General features: G+C 39.7%; 1 protein-coding gene across 1 annotated transcript in view; it reads right to left on the bottom strand.

Annotated features, from left to right (window-relative positions):
- Positions 1-17,822: 17,822 nt before the first annotated feature.
- Positions 17,823-21,939, bottom strand: part of MYO16 (myosin XVI) — a 363,429-nt gene continuing 359,312 nt past the window's right edge. The window contains exon 36 of the mRNA XM_058044964.1: positions 17,823-20,259. Within this exon, the coding sequence (XP_057900947.1) occupies positions 20,254-20,259 (6 nt within the window). The 3' untranslated portion in view covers positions 17,823-20,253. The remainder of the gene's footprint in view (positions 20,260-21,939) is intronic.

Here is a 21,939-nt window from a genome sequence, read left to right as displayed (position 1 = left end):
TAATGAGAGGTCAAGTCAATGAGGAAACTTCATTTTGAACTTCTGCTTTTAAATAGTTTGAGATTATTTATTTGGGGATTTTAAAATTAATTTTCTGGTGTTTTTGTCTATATTAAACTTTCAGATCAATCACACAGCATTTTGGAATATACCTCATTTATGTACACAGTATAAATATGTGTCTTTTTAAAAGCCACATCAAAAAAGCCTGCATGCAAAATAATCTGTAATTTACCTGTGTAAAACATAACACCTGTGGCAATCTTGCATTCTCCAGTTTCCGTACAGAGGCACTAAAGCAGATTTCTGTTGTATGTCTCACTTGTCACGAGATAAATTTGTGTTTGTATTAATTTAAGACACTGGAAAACAGTCTTTCCCCATGTATCTATTTCAGTTGTTTTGATTTGGTGCTCTTTTCCATGAAAGGAAGAAACACTTAGGGAGAACTGGTGAAGAGGAAACCTGAGTGATCTACACATAAAAGTCATATGTTCCTGTGTTTGTGCAAACAAGCTCATAAAGTATCTGACAATGAAAAGTCAGGGTAGTTTGCCACATACCAACCTGTCTTCAACTTCTACTGACATGGCTCAAATAGCAAATAAACAAATCCAATATCATTCTTCTGAAAATAAAAACCTCTTAAACCGCTTTATCATCTTTCAGGAGGACGTCTATGATTACCAATCATGAGAGCTGAATAAAAAAATAGAGTAAAATACTTATGATATTATTAACATAGAGTGGCTGCAGGGCTTGTTTTCCCAGAACAACCCCACTGTTTTGTGCATTTCAAGCAGTTGCTTGCAAAGTCCAGCTTAGTAATTAGGATAAAAGAGAAGTGCAGATTTCTGAAAATATCAGTAGCAGTAAAGGCAAGAAAATAATAATAATGATGATAATGATGATGATAATGATGCTAATAATAATAAATATACATAAGAATAACAACAATAAGCATCCTGACTAAATATAACTATAACTATAACTATAACTATAACTATAACTATAACTATAACTATAACTATAGTGAGTAAAATTAATGAAAATAATAATCAGCTTGACCAAAAAAGCCCCAAAAAAACCCATTAATAAAATTATTCAGAAGTGGTATGAGATTGATCACATGAGTGAATTCAGAATGGTTCTGTAGTATCAAGACTACATCCATGCTAGAAATGTTCTAGAGCACTTGTTTGTCTCGTTTACATTCATTTTATCTCTGAGTAGTTTTATCAGCTTTAACAGTTGTACTGGGTCTGGCTGGGATGAATTTACCCTTCTTCACAGCAGCCTGTGAGGTGGTGTGCTTTGCCTTTCAGGAATTCCACGACTGTTAACACCCCAAAGTTTTGCATGCACAGCATCGGGGTTTCCACTCTTGCCATGCACAGCCAGCAGTGAGTAGGCTGAGGGATAGGAAAGAGAGGGCACAGCACAGCAGACCCACAGGCAGACTCAAAGTGACCAGAAAGTGCTTCCTACCATGTCATGCCACTCTCGGGAAGAAAAGCTCAGGGCAGGGAGGAGGAAAGAAAGATAATTGTGGTGATGGAGCTCATCTTCCTGAGCAAGCATTACATGTGCTGAGGCCCTGCTTGCCAGGAATTGGCTTCACATCTGCTTGCTGATGAGAAATAGTGAACTAACTCCATATTTTGCTTGGCTTATGACCACAGCTTTTGCTTTCCCTATTAAATGGTTATTATCTAGATACACGAGTCCTCTTGCTTTTATTCATTTTTGCCCTGTCTTGTGAGAGAGGGAGGTGAGCAAGCAGCTGGGTGGGTGTTTGGCTGGGCTCAACCCACCATAACAATATTTCCAACACTATACAGACTCTGAGGGAGTAGAAATAGAGAGCAAACATTTAAATCATCCCCTGTTTTAGATGCAAAACATGGATATCCTTTAAGACCTATTTTGAACTGAGAAAAATAAAAAATATTTATCATCTCAAGTCACATTACTATGTAATTTTATCATATGAAAAGATGAGGGGCTTTTGTGAACATGTCTTTTCTAAAACACCTTTAATTAAAAATATGGTTGGTTATATGGGTCTTACCAAAATTATTTTTTGCAGCTGATCCAAAACTGAGCCTGGCTTAATGATTATCGTGGCTGTGGAATATCAAAGCTGTCCTTAATTCTGGCAGTGTGCATACACAATTGCATCTGAACTGGAGTAGGTGTGGGCAGGCTCACCTCCCATCAGACTGCCATGGGTTCAAGGCCAGAGTTGGCATCCTGCCCTAAAATTCTCATCAGCATAGTATGGCTGTTTCTGTACCTCAGGTAATTTGTTTAAAACTGGTTTTGGAACATTTATGCATAGGAATTTTGTATTGAACACCAAATATACCAGTGACAAAATGATTGTGAATTAAAAAAATAAGAACAATATTTACTCAGTGTAGATATGCTCAAAGTGTGTCTCACTAGAACAAAAATGATTCATTTAGATTCCAGAAAAGATAATGAAATTTCCCCTTTGTTCTACAAAGTAATGGCATATTGTCTGACTTAGAGTTAATATGTACACTCATAGTTAATCATTGACTACTGAGATGCAACAAAGAAAAGAGAAGCTGTCACATAAGCAAGACTGAATTTTGCTGTCTAATGATGTCAGAAGGCTTTTTTGTTGTAGGAGATGGCAAAAAAGTTTGAATTTGAGCTCAATCAGAACTCAGTGCTCTTGAGTCCTTTCAATATTAACCACTGGTTATTTTTGTCTTGCCAAATAATCTTATTACTTACTGTCCATCCATGCTCTACCTGTTTTTTCTGTGTAAGAAAATATATATATTCTGTCTACTGTCAGGAGTGGGGAATTAGAGACATATAAATTTACCTCTTTTCATGTAGATGTGGGTATTCGTTTTCTCAGATTCCAAAACTCAGAGATTAATTTTGTCTCTTGAGCAAATGATATGATTCTCTCTTCCTAAGCTGCTCATAAGAATTTTTGGCTTAGATAATCAAATCCATACTTAACCACCCTGACAGTTTGCCTGGAATTCCTCAGTCTGCCAAAAAAATGTCAAATATCATTGAGTGGTGAGGGGCTCTGAGATCCATCTACTCATTCCTCTTCTGAACCTGAAGGCAATACTGAGAGAATTGACTCTTCATTTGGTGTTGTTTGCTCTGTAATGGCATCTATGGTTCTCTGAAAATAGTAAGCCAATTTTGCCTCCTGTAGATACAAAGAGACCCATAAGTCTGTTTTTATAGGTTTTTACTCTGATCCAGAACCTTGAGATCTTTTAGAAAGCACAGGTTGTTCTTTACCTTTCAGCACAGGTATCTGAACTGGTGTTCATGTCAATGTTTATTTGAATTGTATTTCACCTGGCACGGTTACTGCTATTCGTCCTGAGGTTCTTTTCATCTTTTGTGAACCAAATGGACGTTTAGTACTAGTACCAAAGATATTATCAGATACACAGCTGACATGAATCACTCTATGGAGCTGCTCAATTACTTCTGTCAAAGTTAAGATCTGAAACTTGTTGGCAGCTTCCTTCTGCTCTGTGTCAATATCTACATAAAAAACCTATTTCCTGCTGCTGTTCCATGGAGGATCCTGTAACCAAACATAATCCCCTCTGCAGCAACTAATCACAAAAGCTTCTTCACCATGGCACGGAGTCTTCCTTTGTTGGTGTCTAGATGTCAAACTGAAACAGAGTTTTTTTGACTGATGGGCTCTGCTGTATGATGAGGAAGAGTTTAGATAAGCCTGTTAATGTGGACATGTTTATCTAGGAGTTTCTGTTAACTTGCTTCTGAAAGTAGAATGTAATAGAAGGAACCACTGCAAAAGGTATTCATTTTTGTGGGTAAATGGAAGTCAATGTTATGTCATGGAATTCCTATGTACAGCTTTGAATCCTTCTGATGCATAAACAGATATTTGCATAGAGTATGAGGGCGAAAGCAGAGCTCCAGCTTGTCTTGCAAATTCTCTCAGTCTGTGACTGGGGAAGAAAAACGACTCCTCAAAGATATTCCTTCTCCCAGCTGCTTCCTAATCAGGCAAACCAGCCATGAACATTTTATTTATCATTAGTTTTCAGTTAATAAGGTTTTGCTCTCTCCAAATTGTTCAGAGCATCCCTAGAAAAACCAAATAGAGCAGCAGGTTTTTATTTTAATTCAGTGTTTGTTATTAGTAACCAGGGCTTCACATCCAATTGCTCTATTTTTCCTTAAATGATACTTGTAAGATTCCAATTTAAATGTTTACACAAGTTACAAGCACACTGTAGTGATAGCTCTTTATCTCAAAACGATACCTTAGGACCTTCAACAGCTGGCAGTGAAGTTTAAAGATGCATCTAAACTGGAAAAAAAAAATCAGAAATACTTGCTGGTTGTAAGTAATTATGAATGCTGTAACTGCAATATTTAGGGAATACTGTTCCTGGATATGTGTCCTTTGTTCTATAGCTTGTGAAGAACTTTGTATTGCTCTGGCTGGAACATTTTCCTTCATGAGCAGCTATTTTAAATGGCGCTCCAACTTTTTGATGCTTTTTCATTGATAGCAGTAGTTGCACCACAGAAATATTCAAGGGCTCCACAGTGACCCATTCACAACACTAAAGGGATGAGCAGCTCATCACAAATATTGCCCCTGCTCTGAAGGACTGCTTTGGTAGCAGGAGGCCACCTCTAGCAGAGTGAAAATATTTAATAGAAATAGATCATCGTCATACCAGCTCCTACCCACAGTGACCCTAGCTGCTTTCTATTAGAGGTTTGATCTTCTTAAGGGGACCTTCAGGACACTGCAAGAAGTATTGCTCCTGCTGCTTTCACTTTCCAATGGTAATTTCAGCCATTTGGTGTCACAGAGCTGAAAGAGACTTATCTAAGGTCTAAGTACAATCTGCTTGGTGCTGTGGCTGATGAGGTGACTGTACTTCATACTTTCTCCTTGTGTGTTTTGGCTACACTGATGTTGACTGGAGTTCTGGCTTCTTGCATTTCCATATTCTTTAGTCCAGCTTGATGAGCTAACTGTATCCAGGATCCTAGAACAGCAATTGAGGCAAAAGTTTTCCTATCTTCAGCCCAGCTGGATTCAAAACTGAATGATAGATCTACTTTTTGCTAAGGACTGTGGACTTGCTCTGAGTGTGCATTGTTATTTTATGGACAAAAATGCCCACAGGCTTTCAACAACAACAACAACAGATGGTCCTAGGGGCACTAGCCACTTGAGGGTGTTTGCAACAGGTAATTGTATGTTGAATAAGGCACAAGTATTTTCTGCTCTCCTTTAATTGCTCATGTCCCTGCTTTATCCACCTCCAAATCATGGCAGCAGGTCAAAAGAGGCACAAGTTCTCAGGGTTTTGTGTGAAGAGTGATTTGCTACTTGAATGTTTCTTTTGTTTTGTCCTTTTTTTTTCTTCATCAGGCCAGCTTGGGAGAGATTACCATTTCAGTCTTTTCTGCTCTGCCCTTGGGAGTGTTCTGAGCTCTCCTTTCCTCTTGATAGAGGGGGAACTGTTGAAGTGGGGTAGTGTTTATAAACAAGACATAAATGGAGGTATGTTTCAATTCAAGTACGTTTCCTGGGAATATGAAATAAGTCTATTAAATGGAAGTAAAAATTTTTGATACCTCAGACTGTGCTTTTCAGGCTTAATTACATACATTTATTTGACATGTTTGTAATGTCTGCTCCTGTGTGAGCTCTAGGAATCTACATAATTCTTTCACAGTCTGTCACCTCTGTGTGATCTGCGTAACTTCTGTCAGGAATGCTGACCTTGTGCTGTCCTCATGTGTCTCTGTCTGCCCAGGTCCATGGTGACCCTTTGCTTTCACATGGAGAGAAACAGAGTGATAAGGAAATCTATGACATTTCCATCCTACTTAAAAATGTCAACAAATAATAAGAATTTACTTATCAATAAATAAATTATAAGCAATTTTTTCCTAAGATAGTGCAGCACATACTGGGCTAGGAGACTGCCTGGTGTGTTCCATGGCCATATTTTTTGAGCAGCATTGCTTTTGGATTCTTTTCTAATTATTAAGATGTCAAGAATAGCAAATCCAAAAGGTCTCCTTCCAAAGCCATGGAAGCAATGCTTTCTCCCTCCCTTTACTTCCTTACAGAATTACAATGAACTGGTCATGGATCTATTAATATATTTGCATCTTGTTTGAGTATGTTGAATATTTGTTTCACATTTACTGAGTAGTCCAGTGCTGTAAATTCAGCTAAGTCAGGAACAAATGAACTAATACATCTATCTAGAAAACAAACATGTCCAAATGAACATTCCAACCAGTATCCTTGACAACTGGCTGAATATTCAGACATTTAATTTAGCCCCTTTCTACCTGTTTGTGGTAGGCACCAGGAACACAGTGCCTTCTGCCTTATGGACTCCTACCCAGCACCAAATATGCTTCTCTGCTTCAGACAAAATCATGTCTGAGCATTTTGCCAGCCCATTAATGCTCAATGCAATATTTGCTGGACTACAAAATGAGATTTCTGAACACTCCCTGGAAATGATTTTATGAAAAATCTAACCCAAAATGTCAAAACAGTTTGACAAAAAAAATCTTTAGAACTCTCAGAAGAAGCTTATATCTGAGCATAAAACCTTTTGTTTTCAAGTATCTTGCTATAACAATAATATTAACAGGAAAAAAGTGTTTTCTGTATCCTTTCTATACATTTCTAGAATTTATGAAAAAACAAACTACTCTTGGGGTTATCCAGTAGAATGAGTGAGCCTATGGGGGCTGTTTTCAATAGTGTGTTTGCACTACCTTAAAAATGGCTAAGGAAGCTTCAGAACAGCTTGCTCAGGTAGGGGAATCCATCTATCACAGGCTCAAAGGCAGAGGAGCTCAGATTCCTGCAGGAAATGCTTGGCACAGCATGCAATGCTTGGCGCTGCATTCCAGCGCTCCCGGTCCCCAGAGGGCTCCCAGGGAGGGCGGCCCGCAGCAGGGCCCTGTGGCTCCACAGCAGGGCCGTGTGCCTGGGCCTGAGGGCAGGAGGCACCGCACCTCCGCCTCCAGCACAGCTTCGGCAGGCCTGAAGCCCCAGATTCCACACTCACATACAGCCCTGCTGCCTCAGGACCCAAACCAATGTGCCAGGAGTATCTGAGGCATCCAGAACTACTGGAGCAGGACTGGCTCCATTTGTGACACGCCAATGCACAGCCAGGCTGGGCAGGTACAGCACCTGTCTGGGTGCTCTTGGAGGCAAATCAGGCTCACAAGCTACATGCAACTGCATGCTGTCAGGCAGCCCAGATGTTACCTGGGGACTGGATGTAGCATTTTGCCTCCCTGGTTTTCTCTTTTTCAATTAGGTTTTAATTTTAAATTAGTGAAAGAAAAAAATTCAGACAGTATGGGTAAAGCAGTGCCTCCTATTTATAGCCTGTGCTTGGAGGTCACTTTTCACCTCTTGGATAAGTCAGCCTTTCCCTGTGTCCTTCTGGAGCTCAGGTGTACCTAATGATGGACAATTGCATCTGGAGGGGAGGTCCTTGGCTGGCCATTGAGGCATTCCTTGGCTACACTGGGGAAGTTGGGAAGGTGCCCATAGAAAACCCCTAAGGAAAGAATTTTCAGAGACACCTGAAGTATGCGAAGCATGTGTAGTTGTGTATTGAGAAGAAACTTTGCCTTATTAAGGTAATCTTTTAACATTAACATTTTTTCTATAGTAATTGCTTGTGCATATTCTGCTAAACATTAGGAAAAATTGTTTTCACTATGTTGTGGTTTCCTTTTCTGTTTTTCTTTTACTTTCCATCCTCCCTTGCTACTTTTTTTTTTTTTAAGCTCACTAAAATAGCTAAAATAGCTCATACATTGTTTTGGAACTTGTAGTACTTCTGTTATGCAGCAACTTGCCTTTAAAAAGGGAAGCTTGACTGGCCCAGCCTTCGAGGAGCTGGAAAATAAGGACTTCTGCAGTGCAGCATAAAAAAAGAGATCCAGACTCAGCCTCGTAAAGAAAAACATCTAAACATTTATGTGATTACTAGGAACAGCGTATTCTCCTGCACCCATGTGCTTCTGGAAGCATTCCAAGATATTAATAGCAGTAGTGGCAGGGCTGTACATTATATTGTTATTTCCTCCTTGGAGAGAACAGAATGTTAGACTGTGAGAATATGACATGGAAACTATGTGAGTTGGCTGCCCTCTTCTACTTTATTTACTCCTTCTTAGATCTTTCTGACTTTGGGGCTTTTGCAGTCACTTGAAAAGGGATTCGCTTTTTGCCCGGGAAGATTTCTGGAACTCTGGATCAGATGATGGATATTAACCCTGGTTTCTGTCTCTATCTGTTGGAAACAGAACAGACCTGAGTTGTCAATAAGGTGTTGGACAAAGGCAAGATCTTAAATTTACTTCCCTCTTGAGTTACAGTAGTGATCAATACATGTCAATAGGTAAAATATCTATATGCTTCATTATTTTTCATCCTATTTGTACAGAAGTAAACATTACACCTTCCAGTAAATGTCCTTTCATTTTATCGCCTGTCTCACTGAACTATTCAATGACATTTTGTCTTCCATGAGATTGATCTAGGACTCAGGTAAGAGCAGGCCAAATACTGCAAAGAGACAGGCTTAAGAAGCCAGGCAGAGAATAGTAATTTACTTTTTATCATTGTTAGAGCAAGGGCTGTTCTCTTCCTGAAAATCTGCCATTCTGTTCCTAAATGGGAACCCACGTGTCTGTTGAATTGCCTTAAAGGCTCCTCTGCCTTTGAGCCTGTGATAGATGGATGGTGTGTAGCTTCATTTTCCAAGATTAGGTTTTCAAATTTGTGGTTTTCCCAGCACCCCAAAGAGGAGGCAATGCTCCTGTCAATTGCAACTTCCTCTTTTCTGCACCATCTTTGCTTTCCCATGTTCTCCTGCCCTTTGCACCGTGCTGGCTCTGGCACCAAAACAATCATCTGCATGGTGTCTTGAGAAGGCAGATCAGGGAATTGATCCAGTTTGAAACTAGTGTTAAGAGAGCTCAAGCCTGTTTCCTGCTGCTTTTCACCACTCAGCCACACCAGTTTGCACTGCTTGGGTGCACAGGGTGGAAGTGAGGAGGGTGAGGGAAGGGAGGAGGACAGAACTGCATCTACCTGCAGCACTACAGATTTATGCCTTTTAAAGTTTTTTTTAATAGGTATGTGATTTGACATTGTCAAAATTGCATTTATTGACAGAATTTTTTTTGCCTGGAGAGGACACATTTTTTACCATTTCATGCCCCTAGTCCCTCCAGGTTTAGGAAAAAAAAAATCCATGTATCTCAAGACAGACAAGTTTAGGATATGTATGTTCTCTGTGATTGGTAGCCAGTGTAAGCTTAGAGGATGTGTTAAAGCTAAAGTAAAATTACTTCAAACTAGAGGCAATGAGGAAGGGTTAAAGGACATTGACAAATTGTAGATGTATGGTAATAGCTGATAAATTTATTTCTACCCCAAACTAAAGGATTGTTTCTCCTGATTACAAGAGGAATCTGCAGATTAAGACAATAGCACCTGTTAAATGTTGAAATAACACTGCATATCAGGGGATATGCATTCAGTAATCCACATAGTACCTCTCAGTTTTCCAGGCAATGCTATCTGTTACAAGACAGTGACACTTTGAAGGGCAGATGCTGTCTCACCATAAATTAGCAATGGGGTGGCAGGAAAGATGCAAACATTTGATTTTCATTTCTCTCTGATATAGATAGGGAGCAATCAGCAGCTCCCATTCTCTGAAGACTGTGTGGCTTGTTCACCAAGGGACAGATGGTACAAGAAAAGTCTTCCCACACCGTTTAACAGAAGTTGTTTCCCATGTACAGATTTTGCTATGGATAGAATCAAATTGTGTAGCCCACTGGCAGAAAATGTAAGGCACCAAGTTTCATACAGTTGTGTTTACACAGCTTATTGGAGGTGGTGTTGGCATAACCTATCCCCTCACTCCCTGACCTGTCATCACCATTCTAGATTTAGAAGCCTAGAAAAAATTGCCTATGTTGGTCTAACTGACTCTAAAATACTTCTATATTTTGATTTAGAAACTGAAGATGCTCGTTTTTTGTTTCTAGCAGAAAGTACTACAGATGCAAAACTTTTGCTTTCTGAAAGCAATCAACTTTTTCTTATCAAGATTTCATTTTCTCTTGGTGTGAAATCACCTTGAGAGTCCTACTCATTATTTGTGTGATAAAACAGTGCTTCTGTGTTGCCTTGAAGATTGTTCTGTTAGAAGCACTTTATTTTTCAGCTTGAATGAAAAAATGCCTGACGACAATTGGATCCAAGCTCTCCAATGCAGTTTCTCAAGGGATCTTGCTTCAGGTTTCTTTGCAAAAGCTGCTCCAAGACCAGAAGTTGAGTTCTGCATTGCTGCTGAAACAATTCAGATGCTTGGTACTACAGGGCAGTTTTGAAAATAGCAACTGATGTGTGGGTTTAACACCTCATGATGTCTGTCTCAGAGTGCCAGGAACTATAGAGCTGATGTACAGGCTCTTGCCAATGGAACAGAAAAAGGAATCCCAGGCATTTATGTGTTTCAAATCTTGCTGATGAAGGTGCCCATTGAGAAGATCAACCTCAAAAAGCCAGACTTTCTTTGAAGATATTAAAGGAACTTAATTTCCTCGTATATCAAAGAAGGTCATAAGAAGATTTGTGAAATGATGATACAAGATTTAGTCTTGTTCATGGCATTGTGCAATAAATTTTATTGCCTTTTTTACCCTTTTGCCACTCTTCACAGTGTCTGACAGCAAGGGAAATGAGGTGGCATATATGTGGGACAGTAAAGCCACTTAATGAAGAGTATGTATTTCCAGTTTGTTTGTTTTAGAGGCTCTTTATTTTTATTTTAAGTGAAGTAATATACTCAAAATACATTTTTAATCTCTAATTGTCATGGGACCTTCCAAGATTTTGCTGTGGTATCTTCCAGCAAATAAAGACAAAGTGCCACCCTTGCACAGTGACCTCATCAGAAAGTTACTTTTGGAGCAGCAGCTGCAGTAAGTGTTAATCTAGAGAATTGTCAAGGAAATAAGGGGGACTAACTCACTTTCCTGGAGTGTCATTTAGGATTATATTAAATATTCTAATAATGTGCAGACCCCAGCATTCAGAAGCTGTCACAGGAGTATCACAGGAATCAGGGTTTGCATAACAACGGGAGGGGATATCCTTGCTATGTTTCCTCTTGTTCTCTTGTTCCCAGCCCTCCCTGTGACTGGAATGTAAATGCTAAACCAGGGCAGCGAGCCAGCCCTCAGCAGGCAGCTGGCAGGTGGGCACGAGTGGTCAGGCAGCAGAGAGCACCAGCACATGCTCTGCCCAACACAGCACAGCTCCTTGGGTGTTCCAGAGCACACTCTGTACAGGGCACCGTGGCTCAGATGTCTGGGCACATGCAATCTTGTGTCTGCACATCACTCTGCTCTCCTGGAGACTCGGGTTTTGAGTACTTACAGATCTGTTCAGTCAAGAGAAGCCTCAACTTACAAGGTGTTTCTTCTTTTTGCATGGAAACGGAATGTTCTTTAAAGACTCTTCTGTGATGGTGTTGTGGCCAAAGTGATTTTCATCTGCACAGTTCATTCATATGAATTCACCACATAACCTTGTTTGACCTTAGATGGTCCTTTTGAGGGAGAGGGGATACTGCCTGCCCAGTAACCAGTCTAGTGCTCTGCAGAATTAATTGTGTTTATAAGGTAAGATAAAATATTGTGTCTGTGATTACTATTTTTTTAATTAAAAAGAATTTAGAAGCAGCTAAATGGGAAGAAGCCAAAAATCATGAAGAAAATAATATCCAAAAAGCTTGAGACATGCTAGAAAACCAGCAATCAAACAGGAACAATAACAAAAAAATCAATAGGAAGAAAAAGGACATATACTGAATCCAATTAACTTCGAATTGATTATAGAGAGAAAAACAAAACCAAATTTTAATCCTTTCTCTAATATTTGATCCTGAGAGCAGTGCACTTATTTAAAACATTCTCATAATCAGTTTCCTTTATACTGTGCTTTTTCCTCTGAGAATGTGCATTACACCACATTTGACATTTATGTCAGAACAAAATAAAAGTAAAAACAAGAAGCTGGTAGTTTCAGTTTTGAGAACTAAAATAACAAAAGCACAATCAAAGGACTGAAAGGATAATTAGTAACAATGAATACAAAAATGGCAGCTTAAAAGCTCTTTCATGAGTAGCAATATGTCAGAGCAGGGCTAAGGAAGCAGAGACAATGAGAAGAATGTTTCTTCTCAACAGAGTGGAGGACAAATTCAGATCACAGCTATGGGCCTAACCAATATTTCAGTCAAAATTCTTGAGGTTAGAGCCTAACACTGAGTATAAAGAGGCACTTTTATTTATTCACCTAACTGCTTGCTTTGCTATTGAACCTTTCCAGGTGATCAAATTGCTCTGACTGCTGTAAAACTTTTACATCAAGAAAAAGGTCCATATAAAAACCGGGATCAGACAAGGGGGTAAAAAAGTAAAAAAATAAGGCCATGTCCAGACCTTTTAGGATTTTAAATTTCACAAGCAAGATAATTAAAAACAATTAATGACAGACAACAATTGGCCAGAATGATGAAAACATCTGTTCTACCTTTGACTTCTTATGTTACTGGTCTTGAAGATTCATTGACTTACTAGGCCGAATGAAGATGATGTCAGTATTAAAAGTAAGTATCAGAAAATGAGTAAATTTAGGATTTGCAGTAGTACATCCTAAATCTCAGTGATATTTAGCAGAGAGAGCTCTGAGAATGATGTTCTTTTGTTTCTTATCAGTTGTGAGGTGTCTATTATTAAATTAAATTAACATTCAAAAAACATATTAAATTAAATATGTATTAAATAATACATATTATTTCTATTAACTTAATGGGCTGAGGTTAATCTCTTCTCACAGTTAAAAGTTGAAAGATGAGTACAATCTAAACTTGTTGTACAATGTGATTCAGTTGTGAACAGAAAACATTGCACGCCTAAGGTGTGTGAAGAAGGTGAAATAAATTGTCCTTTAAATGTGCTTGCTTCTCGGCCAGTGTAAAAAGCTTGACGTGTTCATCTCCCTGTTAGACAGTTAAACTTAAATAAGAGGAATCACAACTTGACATCCAAATCTGCAAAGGCATCTGTTGGTGTAAGCAGTGTTACATTGAGAGATCTGACTTCAAAACGCTGCAGTTCATAAACTCAGTAGCTTTGGACACTGTGATAAAACATGCAAATCCATGAACATTTCTTGCAAGACACATTCCTGAAATATCTCCTCTCTTGGGTTTATTTCTTTTTTGTGTCTCCATCCTCTCACTCAAATCATGTTTCACCATGATAACATATGCATATAAAGGCAAAAATAAGCAATGAACCTGTGTAGTCATGAGGGAAAGCGTGAAGAAATTACCTTCATTATAAAAAAAAATATTTTGTGCACCAGAAAGACATTCTTACTTGCTAGAAGTATAAAGGGAAACTGGAAGAAAAGGAATATAGAAAAGGAAACTGGAGTTGTAGGAGTGTATAACATACTAGTTGTGTGTAACAACAGGTCCTGCTCTACTCTGCACTGGTGTGGCCTTACTCTGAATATTGTGTGCAGTTTTGGGCTGAGACCACTTGACTTGTTCAGCCTGCAGGAGACAGAGGGGAGACCTCATTGTGGTCTTCAATATCCTCATGAGGAAAGTGGAGGACAGGCACCAATCTCTTCACTCTCATGACCAGTGACAGGACTTGAGGAAATCGCATGAAGCGGAGTTAGGGGAGGTTTTGGTTGGATTTCAGCAAACGGTGTTTCACCTAGAGGGTGGTTGGATGCTGAAACAGACTCCCCAGGGAAATGGTCACAGCACCAAGCCTGACAGAGTTCAAGAAGTGCTTGGAAAATGCTTTCAGGCACATGGTGCTATACCTGGTGTTGTTCTGTAAAGGGTCAGGAGTTGACTTGGATGATCTTTGTAGGTGCATTTCAATCAGGCATATTCCATGATTCTGTGATTCCATGATTCTATTTCCTGTCAGTGAAAACCTCTAGAGAGTAGATCTTACTGGTCCTGACTCAGTACATGAAAGGGTGATTTGGCATTTGGCTTGCTGATCTCCAGCATCCTATTTCTTGCAATATTTTGAAAGGTCTTTGCATTTGAAAGAAGTCTGAGCTTACAGAGGACACATATTAGAAGGTCCAGCCATATTTTATAAATCTCTGTCAGTACTGCAGAATAGAGACTGTCTTATTTCCATCTGCCAAGACTTGAGGAAGGCTGCGCATGAACTGAGGTGTTACTCAATGTATTTGGAAAACTTTAAACTGAAATATTGAAATGGAGTTTAGCAAAATTTGAACAGCTGAGCAGGATCACAGCTTTAGCCTTGGGTGTCTGTGTGTTCTGTGCAAGTCCCAGTTTTGGTAAGTCCCTTTGGCTCTGCTGAAGCTGTGGGATGTGAAAGTGCCTGCCAGCTTCTGCATCCCTGAAACTGAATCTAGTCACATACCATCTGCCTTTCCTCCTCAGACTGTGGTCTTCAGCCAAAGCATATTAAAACATACAAGAACACAGTGACAGCAACAAATCCCCTGAATGAATGGGGGGTTCAGGACTAGGTAAAGTAGGGTGCCATCAAGGACATCCAGCATGGAATAAGAGGTCCCTCAGGCCATATATGAGTAGAGACAATATATTCATTGTTCCTCTGCAAGCCAGAAGTGGATATTGAAAGAGGGACACCCTCCCTGCCTTTTGGTGTAGGCATGATCTCTCTGAATCTTGCACAGCCAGCTGCCCAAAATTAAATATGCAAGTAAAGCTTCTGAGGAGAAATGTTTTCTAATCAATTTCCATTAGATAGAAAGATGTTATGGATAATTAAGTGGTAAGATTTTCTGCCAGTGAATTAATACATCTATGTCATGACCATCAATTGTTGTCAGAAATGTGTGCGTGGTCTGGAAGACTTTTCACAAATTGGCAGTGACTGGTCAGGCTGACAACAGGTGTATCTATTTGAATCTATCCTGACCTTTGGTTCATGGCATATGCTCATGTCATGTCACATTACCTCATCATATCACAAAAGCTAAATGTCATGCAGTGTCACATCTTAAGCTAAGGCAGCTCATCAGCCCCACTGGTGTCACACCATGTACAAGAGAACAAAAGCACAGTTAATACAACACCCTGTGTATTGTTTTAGCAGTTATCTATCACATAGGAAGTTGAATGCAATATTAATATAAATGGAAAGATACAGCATAATTTCTTTGGAAACTTTTTGGGGCTTATTTGCTGTTATTCCCATAAATAATTTTGCTGTGTTTTGTGAACAATTCTTTTCAATACTCAGAACTGCATGCCCTTGGAAATCTGCTGTTTAGGACTCCCTGAATTATTATCATGTTTAAGGTGAAAATTGCACCAGAGGGCAACTGCCTAATAAACCTGTCCTTGTCTTCTGCTTGTGGGATTGCCCTTCTTATCATGCTCCTACTTTTGTCAGCCTATGGCTCAAAGCCTGGTAACTTAATCAAGCTTGTGTTTATAAGGCTTATGTAATCTGAATAGGAAAAAGAAGCAATCCTTTGTAACTTAGGGCACCAGTCACTTGCTTCCAAAAGTGACTGACTGTGGAGCTTGACTTCCAGGACGCAGTCTGTTTAGATGAATGGCTAACAAAAAACTGAGTGATGCACAAGTTTGCATAGATTATCATCAGCCTATGGGAAGCTCATAAACTGGGAAAGAAGTCAGGCAAAGGATACATTCATGTTACAAACTGGTTAAGCAATCTCTCCAGGCATACACAGCCCATGAAATGCTAGTGTGTCACATTAGGTTGCATGTGGTCAAACCAGTAAAGGTTTAATCCTCTAAGGACAGGCACTTGCATGCAGCTGCAAAATGACACCTGGTGGCCTTTTCGGAGAGTGGCTGTCATGCTTTCTCAAGACAAGGGCACAGGGGTGGGCAGGTGCAGCTGCTTTCAGAAGACCTTTGCTTCTGGGGACAGATAAGTTGTGGAGATCGAGACATAGCAAGTTTCAGAGTAAATGCTTGTGACTGTTCATCTGACTACTCACACCTAGCTACCTGTGAGTGCAGGCAAATGCCCTTATAATGACCATGATTTTGTCAGGCTGCATGACACAGCTTCATTTCTTTCTCCCTTTCTCTTCCCACTCCATGCTGGGCATGTAAGGAAGGAGGGAAGGAACCAGCAGGATTGTGTCCTTCCTGCTAGCCTGTGTGCTAAGATATTCCCTTTTCTTGTCCCTTCTGTGCCCATGCCTTGCCAGCTGTCTCACACAGAGAATCACAGACTCATCAAGGCTGGAAAAGGCCTCCAAGACCAGTGAGTCCAGCCTCTGACCAAACACAGCCTTGCAAACTAAGTGCCATGTGCTGATGTTTCTTGCCCACTCCCAGGGATGGTGGCTCTACCACCTCCCTGGGCAGCTTGTTGTTAGGTCTGACCACCTTGTGATGGGTGACAGGGGCTATGGAAACAGGAAATGAGAGATGGGATTCAACAAGGGAATGAGGATTTATGAGGTAGCAGCCTTAAGGACCAGCTCCCTTACATATCAGATCCTTCTGTGGGAAATACAAAGCATCTGTGGGCTCCTCAGCAGCCCAAGAAACAAAAAGTATTTGTCAAAGACTCCTTGGAGATACTCAATTTCTTTCTAGACTAGAGTTCCCCCATCACTCCCTCATTTTGCTTTCTTGTTCCTCCTTTAGTTGAAATGTCTGATACTAACTAAATCATTAACTGAATCAAGCATTTTAATAGGCTAAGTAATTATAACCCGTGGCCATAATAAATGATATGGAGAGGGGGAGTTTCAATTAAGAGATATTTTCCCACCCCTGTGTTGCAGATGACCTTCAATGTATAGGCCATATTTCTCACTCATTCTGCCACCCTGAGGGAACTGCTTCCCTTTATGTATATATTAAAAAAATTGTTAATGGTGCACTTGTAATCGCATGGCTGCATTCAAACTAATCTCATTCCAGACTTTCCCTGGAGGGTTTAATTATTCTGGTTTGTGTAGAATTACACCCAGTTTTAATTCTGTGTTTCTGACTGCAGCTGCTGGTTCATTTGAGCATCCATTCTCCAAACGAAGTGCACAAAGAAGTGTGATGCAGCAATCAAACAAACAGCTTAATGAACAACTGTAAGCTGAACCTGTCAAACAACAGCTATATGTACCTTTCTGCAGAATTGCAGGTCATAATTCTGAGCTATCACTTCTATGTGGGAAAAACCCCCATGGTGTCAGTTATTTTCATTATGCATATTAATTAAGCATTTTCTTTTTTGTCACAGACATTTAAAAAAATCAAAAATTGAAAAGCAGTTCCTTCCCTGATATCCTCTCATTAAAGGTCTGGGTCAACAACTGACACCTGCTACCTTTCTATAAATCTAGAGATGATACCTGGAGTCCAGCAGAGCAATTCAGGATTTATACCAACTTCAGTGAGAGCTAATTTGGCCTTCTAAATATATAATTGTTCTTAGAAAAAAAAAATCTATTAATCCCTCAGAGCAGTCAGTGATTGTGGCATTTTAACAGTAACAGCCAGCATGATGGAGTGTTTTCTGTGCTTACTGACAGATGGTCATTGTGTTACAAAACAGCCTCCAATAAATAATGATCATATCCACATGAGAGGTGGAAAATAGTTCTCTATTGTCAATAGAGAACCTTTTTTGCTGCACATAATGAAGCAGAAATGTTTCTTCAATTCCACTTTATTCGGATACTGAAAATCAAAAACTTCAATTTGAATGAAAAGTGATAAGAATTTGAAAGCAGAAACATTTCAAGTTGTTTTCATTTGTTTGCTTACCCAGTTTTTTGCATCTAATAAACTTTTTGGTTAATGTTATTCAATCTTTATTTCATAGTATACATTTCCCTTCAGGTGCCAGTGAAGCTTCTTATAAATACACACTAGTAAGCTCAAAATTAAGATACTGTTTTATATTCACAATATGATGGGTTTGAAACATTCCTCATAACATGATGAGCATGAGTGCACAGTACTCTGTATGGCTGGGAAAGAGGTTTCATTCTAATCACAATGCTTCAGAACATAATGTGTACTAACAATTTATGTCAATCACAGAGCTGTGAATTTACTGCTGTCACTAATGATCTTACAGAAGTTACGACTCTTATATTGTAAAATAATCTGAAGCATCAAGTGTGTTCAATAGGTACCTCAAACATATTTACTGCATGTCTTCTTGTGCACTCGGAACAGCACAGTAGAAGTGTGATTATTTCTGACTGGGTAGGAGGTGGGAGTCAAATGAGGGGAACAAGTTGTCTTGTATCAGATTGCTGATGAACAAAAGGAGTATTTTTTTCACAAGCACCAAGACTGGCTTACTGAACAATGTAGACTTCAATTTTTGAGAATAAATTGTTGATCAGTAGTTATCCTGATTTGCACTGCAAAAAGTGTCAATGATACAACCGAGCTGAAGTAGAATGATGAAGCACAACTAGAAAAATGTTACCTGTTCAGGAGTCCTAAAAGTAGCTAAACTGTTTTTTTTCTTTTGTCTTGAAAAGAGCAGGTAAAGCTAAACATATGGAATGAACATATATATGAAGCAAGAAGGATTCTTGTCAGCTCTCAGAACCAAGCTTTCCTTCAATAGTAATTTTCAGCCACTTCTTGTACAAACTACAACAAAAACACTGATGACTTCCAAATCTTTATCTGTGTGAGACCTGATTGTTCACCTCTTCACATTTGCACTTGACTACATTTGAGGTTTTAATCTGGATTATTTTACTGACTCTTACTTTGCAATCAGGGGGAAAAGTAAAACTTAAAAAAACACAAGCATCTTGCCTACAAAAGTTTTCAGGGCACACTTTGCATAAAGTTCACTACTGTGGAGGCCAATGATCAGATTGAAATCAGAAAATTCTATGTGTCTAAATGACCCCTTCCAAGGGCAAGTGCTCTTGGGTCATAACCCATGGGCTTTATATCCCTCTATGTGTTTACATGTGTTTAAATTAGGAATTGTCTGAACTAGGTTCTGCAATTAGAAACAAGGAGCTGTGCTTTTATTAGAAGCCATAATGAGTTCTCAGAGCTAGCCACTTGACCCCAACAAGGTGTGGGAAAGATTTTCTATGGTGGTTCCCACTTGTTTCTGATAATGATGTAGCCTCTTCAAGACCAACTAATCTCAGTAAAGGTGACAGACATTCTCATATCTATTAAGTAACAATTTATGATTCAGAAGAACATTTATGAAAGCAGCAGAATGTCTTTTGTCTTTTATATATAGGGCAACATTCAATGTTTAAACTAAGTGAGCACTTTTGCAACAACTTGTTGGCAGTTTGAAATCCTGTGGGGAAATGAGTTCATGGCTTCATCACCTGCTAGAGAACTATCACAGCTCACCCATAGCCAGCAATCTCATTAACCTTGAAAGCTGAATGATTATAGAGGTTTTCCTTATCATATTGGAAAGGCGGTTTCTTAGAATCACATAATGGTTTGGTGTGGAAGATCACCTAATTCCAACCCCCCTGTCATGGGTAGGGATGCCTTACACTAGGCAAGGAGCACAAATACTCTATCTAACCTGGCCTTGAATACTTCCAGGGATGGAGCATCCACAGTATCTCTGCGAAAACTGTTCCGGTATCTCAACAATCCTCACAGTAGACATTTTCCTAATATCTAATTTAAACCTGCCCTCTATCAGTTTAAAGCCATTACCCCTGTCGCTATAGCCTTTGTAAAAGTCCTTCTTCAGCTCTCTTGTAGCCCCCTTCAGGTACTGGAGGGCGCTATAAGGTCACCCTTCTCCAGGCTGAACAACCCAACTGTCTCAGCCTGTTCACACAGGAGAGGAGCTCCAGCCATCTGACCATGCTTCTCTGGACTCACTCCAGCAGCTCCGTGTCCTTCCTGTGCTGGGGAGCCCGGCGCTGGATACAGCACTGCAGGTGGAGACACGAGGGCAGAGTAGGGGGAGAGCAGCACTTGCATCCATCTGCTGCCCAGAACAGGGTTGGCCTTCTGGGCTTTCAGTGCACATTGCTGGGTCATATTGAGTTTCTTGTCAACCAACATCCCCAAGTCCTTCTCCTCAGGGCTGCTCTCGATCTTATCTTCATGTGCTTTCATGTCAGGGCTGCAACAAAGCAAAATGGATCTTGTAATAGCAGTATCTGGGTAAAAAGATGACTCCTGGCTCTTGGCAGTCTCAAGATCTTTTTTCTTAGGTCTTTTCCAGCCTAAAGAATTCTATGATTCTTAGATTCTTTGTCATATTTTAAGTTATTCTTTGTAAGTTAAATGTATGAAAAAATGTATGAAAATACCCAGCCACAAGGAGAGAGATAAAATCACTTCCTTCCTAATTTTCAACTGTCATGATTTTATGAAACTACTTTCCTGTTCAGTGGTACCTTTGATATGTTCTCTGATTGCAACCAAACAGAGTTAAATCTTGCTTTATCTTCTTACAGAACTCTCACCCACCAATTATTTCCATGTATGAAAAGGAGAGGCAGACATAGGAAGTATTATTTCTCCAAATAAAAGGATTTGGAGCTATCATGGACTGTACAGTGAAAGAAAAACATTTCTAACATGTGAAGACATATACTGGAATAGAATTTGCAGAGTTTTTGTGAAGTTTGAATTGTGAATCCCAGTGTTCCTATAAGGGATTTATTTGTAGTAACACCTAAGGAGAACATGTTAAGTTTACAGACAGCAGACACAAGTGCACACACATTCATGAAGTGAATCTCATGCAATGCCACACCTATGACAATACAGTTTGCTTCATGCTAAGTGCTGTGTGCCATAGATAGCTGTCTCAGCACAGTACTCACAGACTCCACCAGACTGTGCTCAGTTCCTAGACATGCTCTTCCAAAACTGATTTTTCCTCTCTCTAGAGAGCTTTAAGCCTTGAAGCCCTTTCATGTCTCATATTGTGGGCATGCTTTTCTCCACTGAGGGCTAAATGAGCATCTCTTACATTCCCACACTGTGGGAGAACGTTTGGCAATTTTTCATTATAATTTTAAATTCTGACCCAGAATTCTTAGAAGCTTATTTGAGTTCGGTGCCATCCTTAGTTTTACAAGTTCTTTAGAAGCTTATTTGAGTTCGGTGCCATCCTTAGTTTTACAAGTTCTTCAAATAACAAATATTTGAGCTCTCAGATGACTCTTAAGAGCTCTAATGTGGAACCTCTGCTTCCTGCCAGTTTGCCGATGATTACTTTCTTGGAACTTATTTTCAGCCATCTCTTTCTTTACTTTATTGTGAACCAAAGTTGTTGTCTATGAGAGCAGCCTACACTCTAACTAATGAGATATGACTCAAGTAGGTGGACTTCATGTTTGGTCACAAATTAGTCGGACCACCTGGTTCAAAGTGTATTACAACAGCATAAAGTCCAGCTGCCAGCCACATAATAGCTTTCCTTCAGGGTTAACACTGAGGAAGATAGTATCTTTATTAATGAGCTGTACAATCAATACATTTGTGCATAATACACAGCCAATTCTGTGTGCGCAGCAGGATGAAGAGGAGTCAATGCTTCAGTTAATCTCTGGAGGACAGGGCTGGTGTGTCAGGGGATGCTGGCAGCCTGAAGGAATGGCCTGGCAGAACATTAACATTGTTCAAAAACAAATTAAAATTTTGGATCCCCAGTGGAAAACCCCTGTGTAGCAGAACAGATTGGGGACTGATTGGCCATTGAACAGGAAGCAGCTTTACCCATGGGGGCAAGAAGTTTCAATAGCCTGCCTTGGCAGTAAAGGAATCCAACCTAATCACCCTCTCCAAATCC

The sequence above is a fragment of the Melospiza georgiana genome, chromosome 2 (genome assembly GCF_028018845.1).
Source record: "Melospiza georgiana isolate bMelGeo1 chromosome 2, bMelGeo1.pri, whole genome shotgun sequence".
Taxonomy (NCBI): Eukaryota; Metazoa; Chordata; class Aves; order Passeriformes; family Passerellidae; genus Melospiza; species Melospiza georgiana.
Note: the sequence above shows the minus strand (reverse complement) of the source record. Positions and strands in the feature narration are given on the sequence as shown.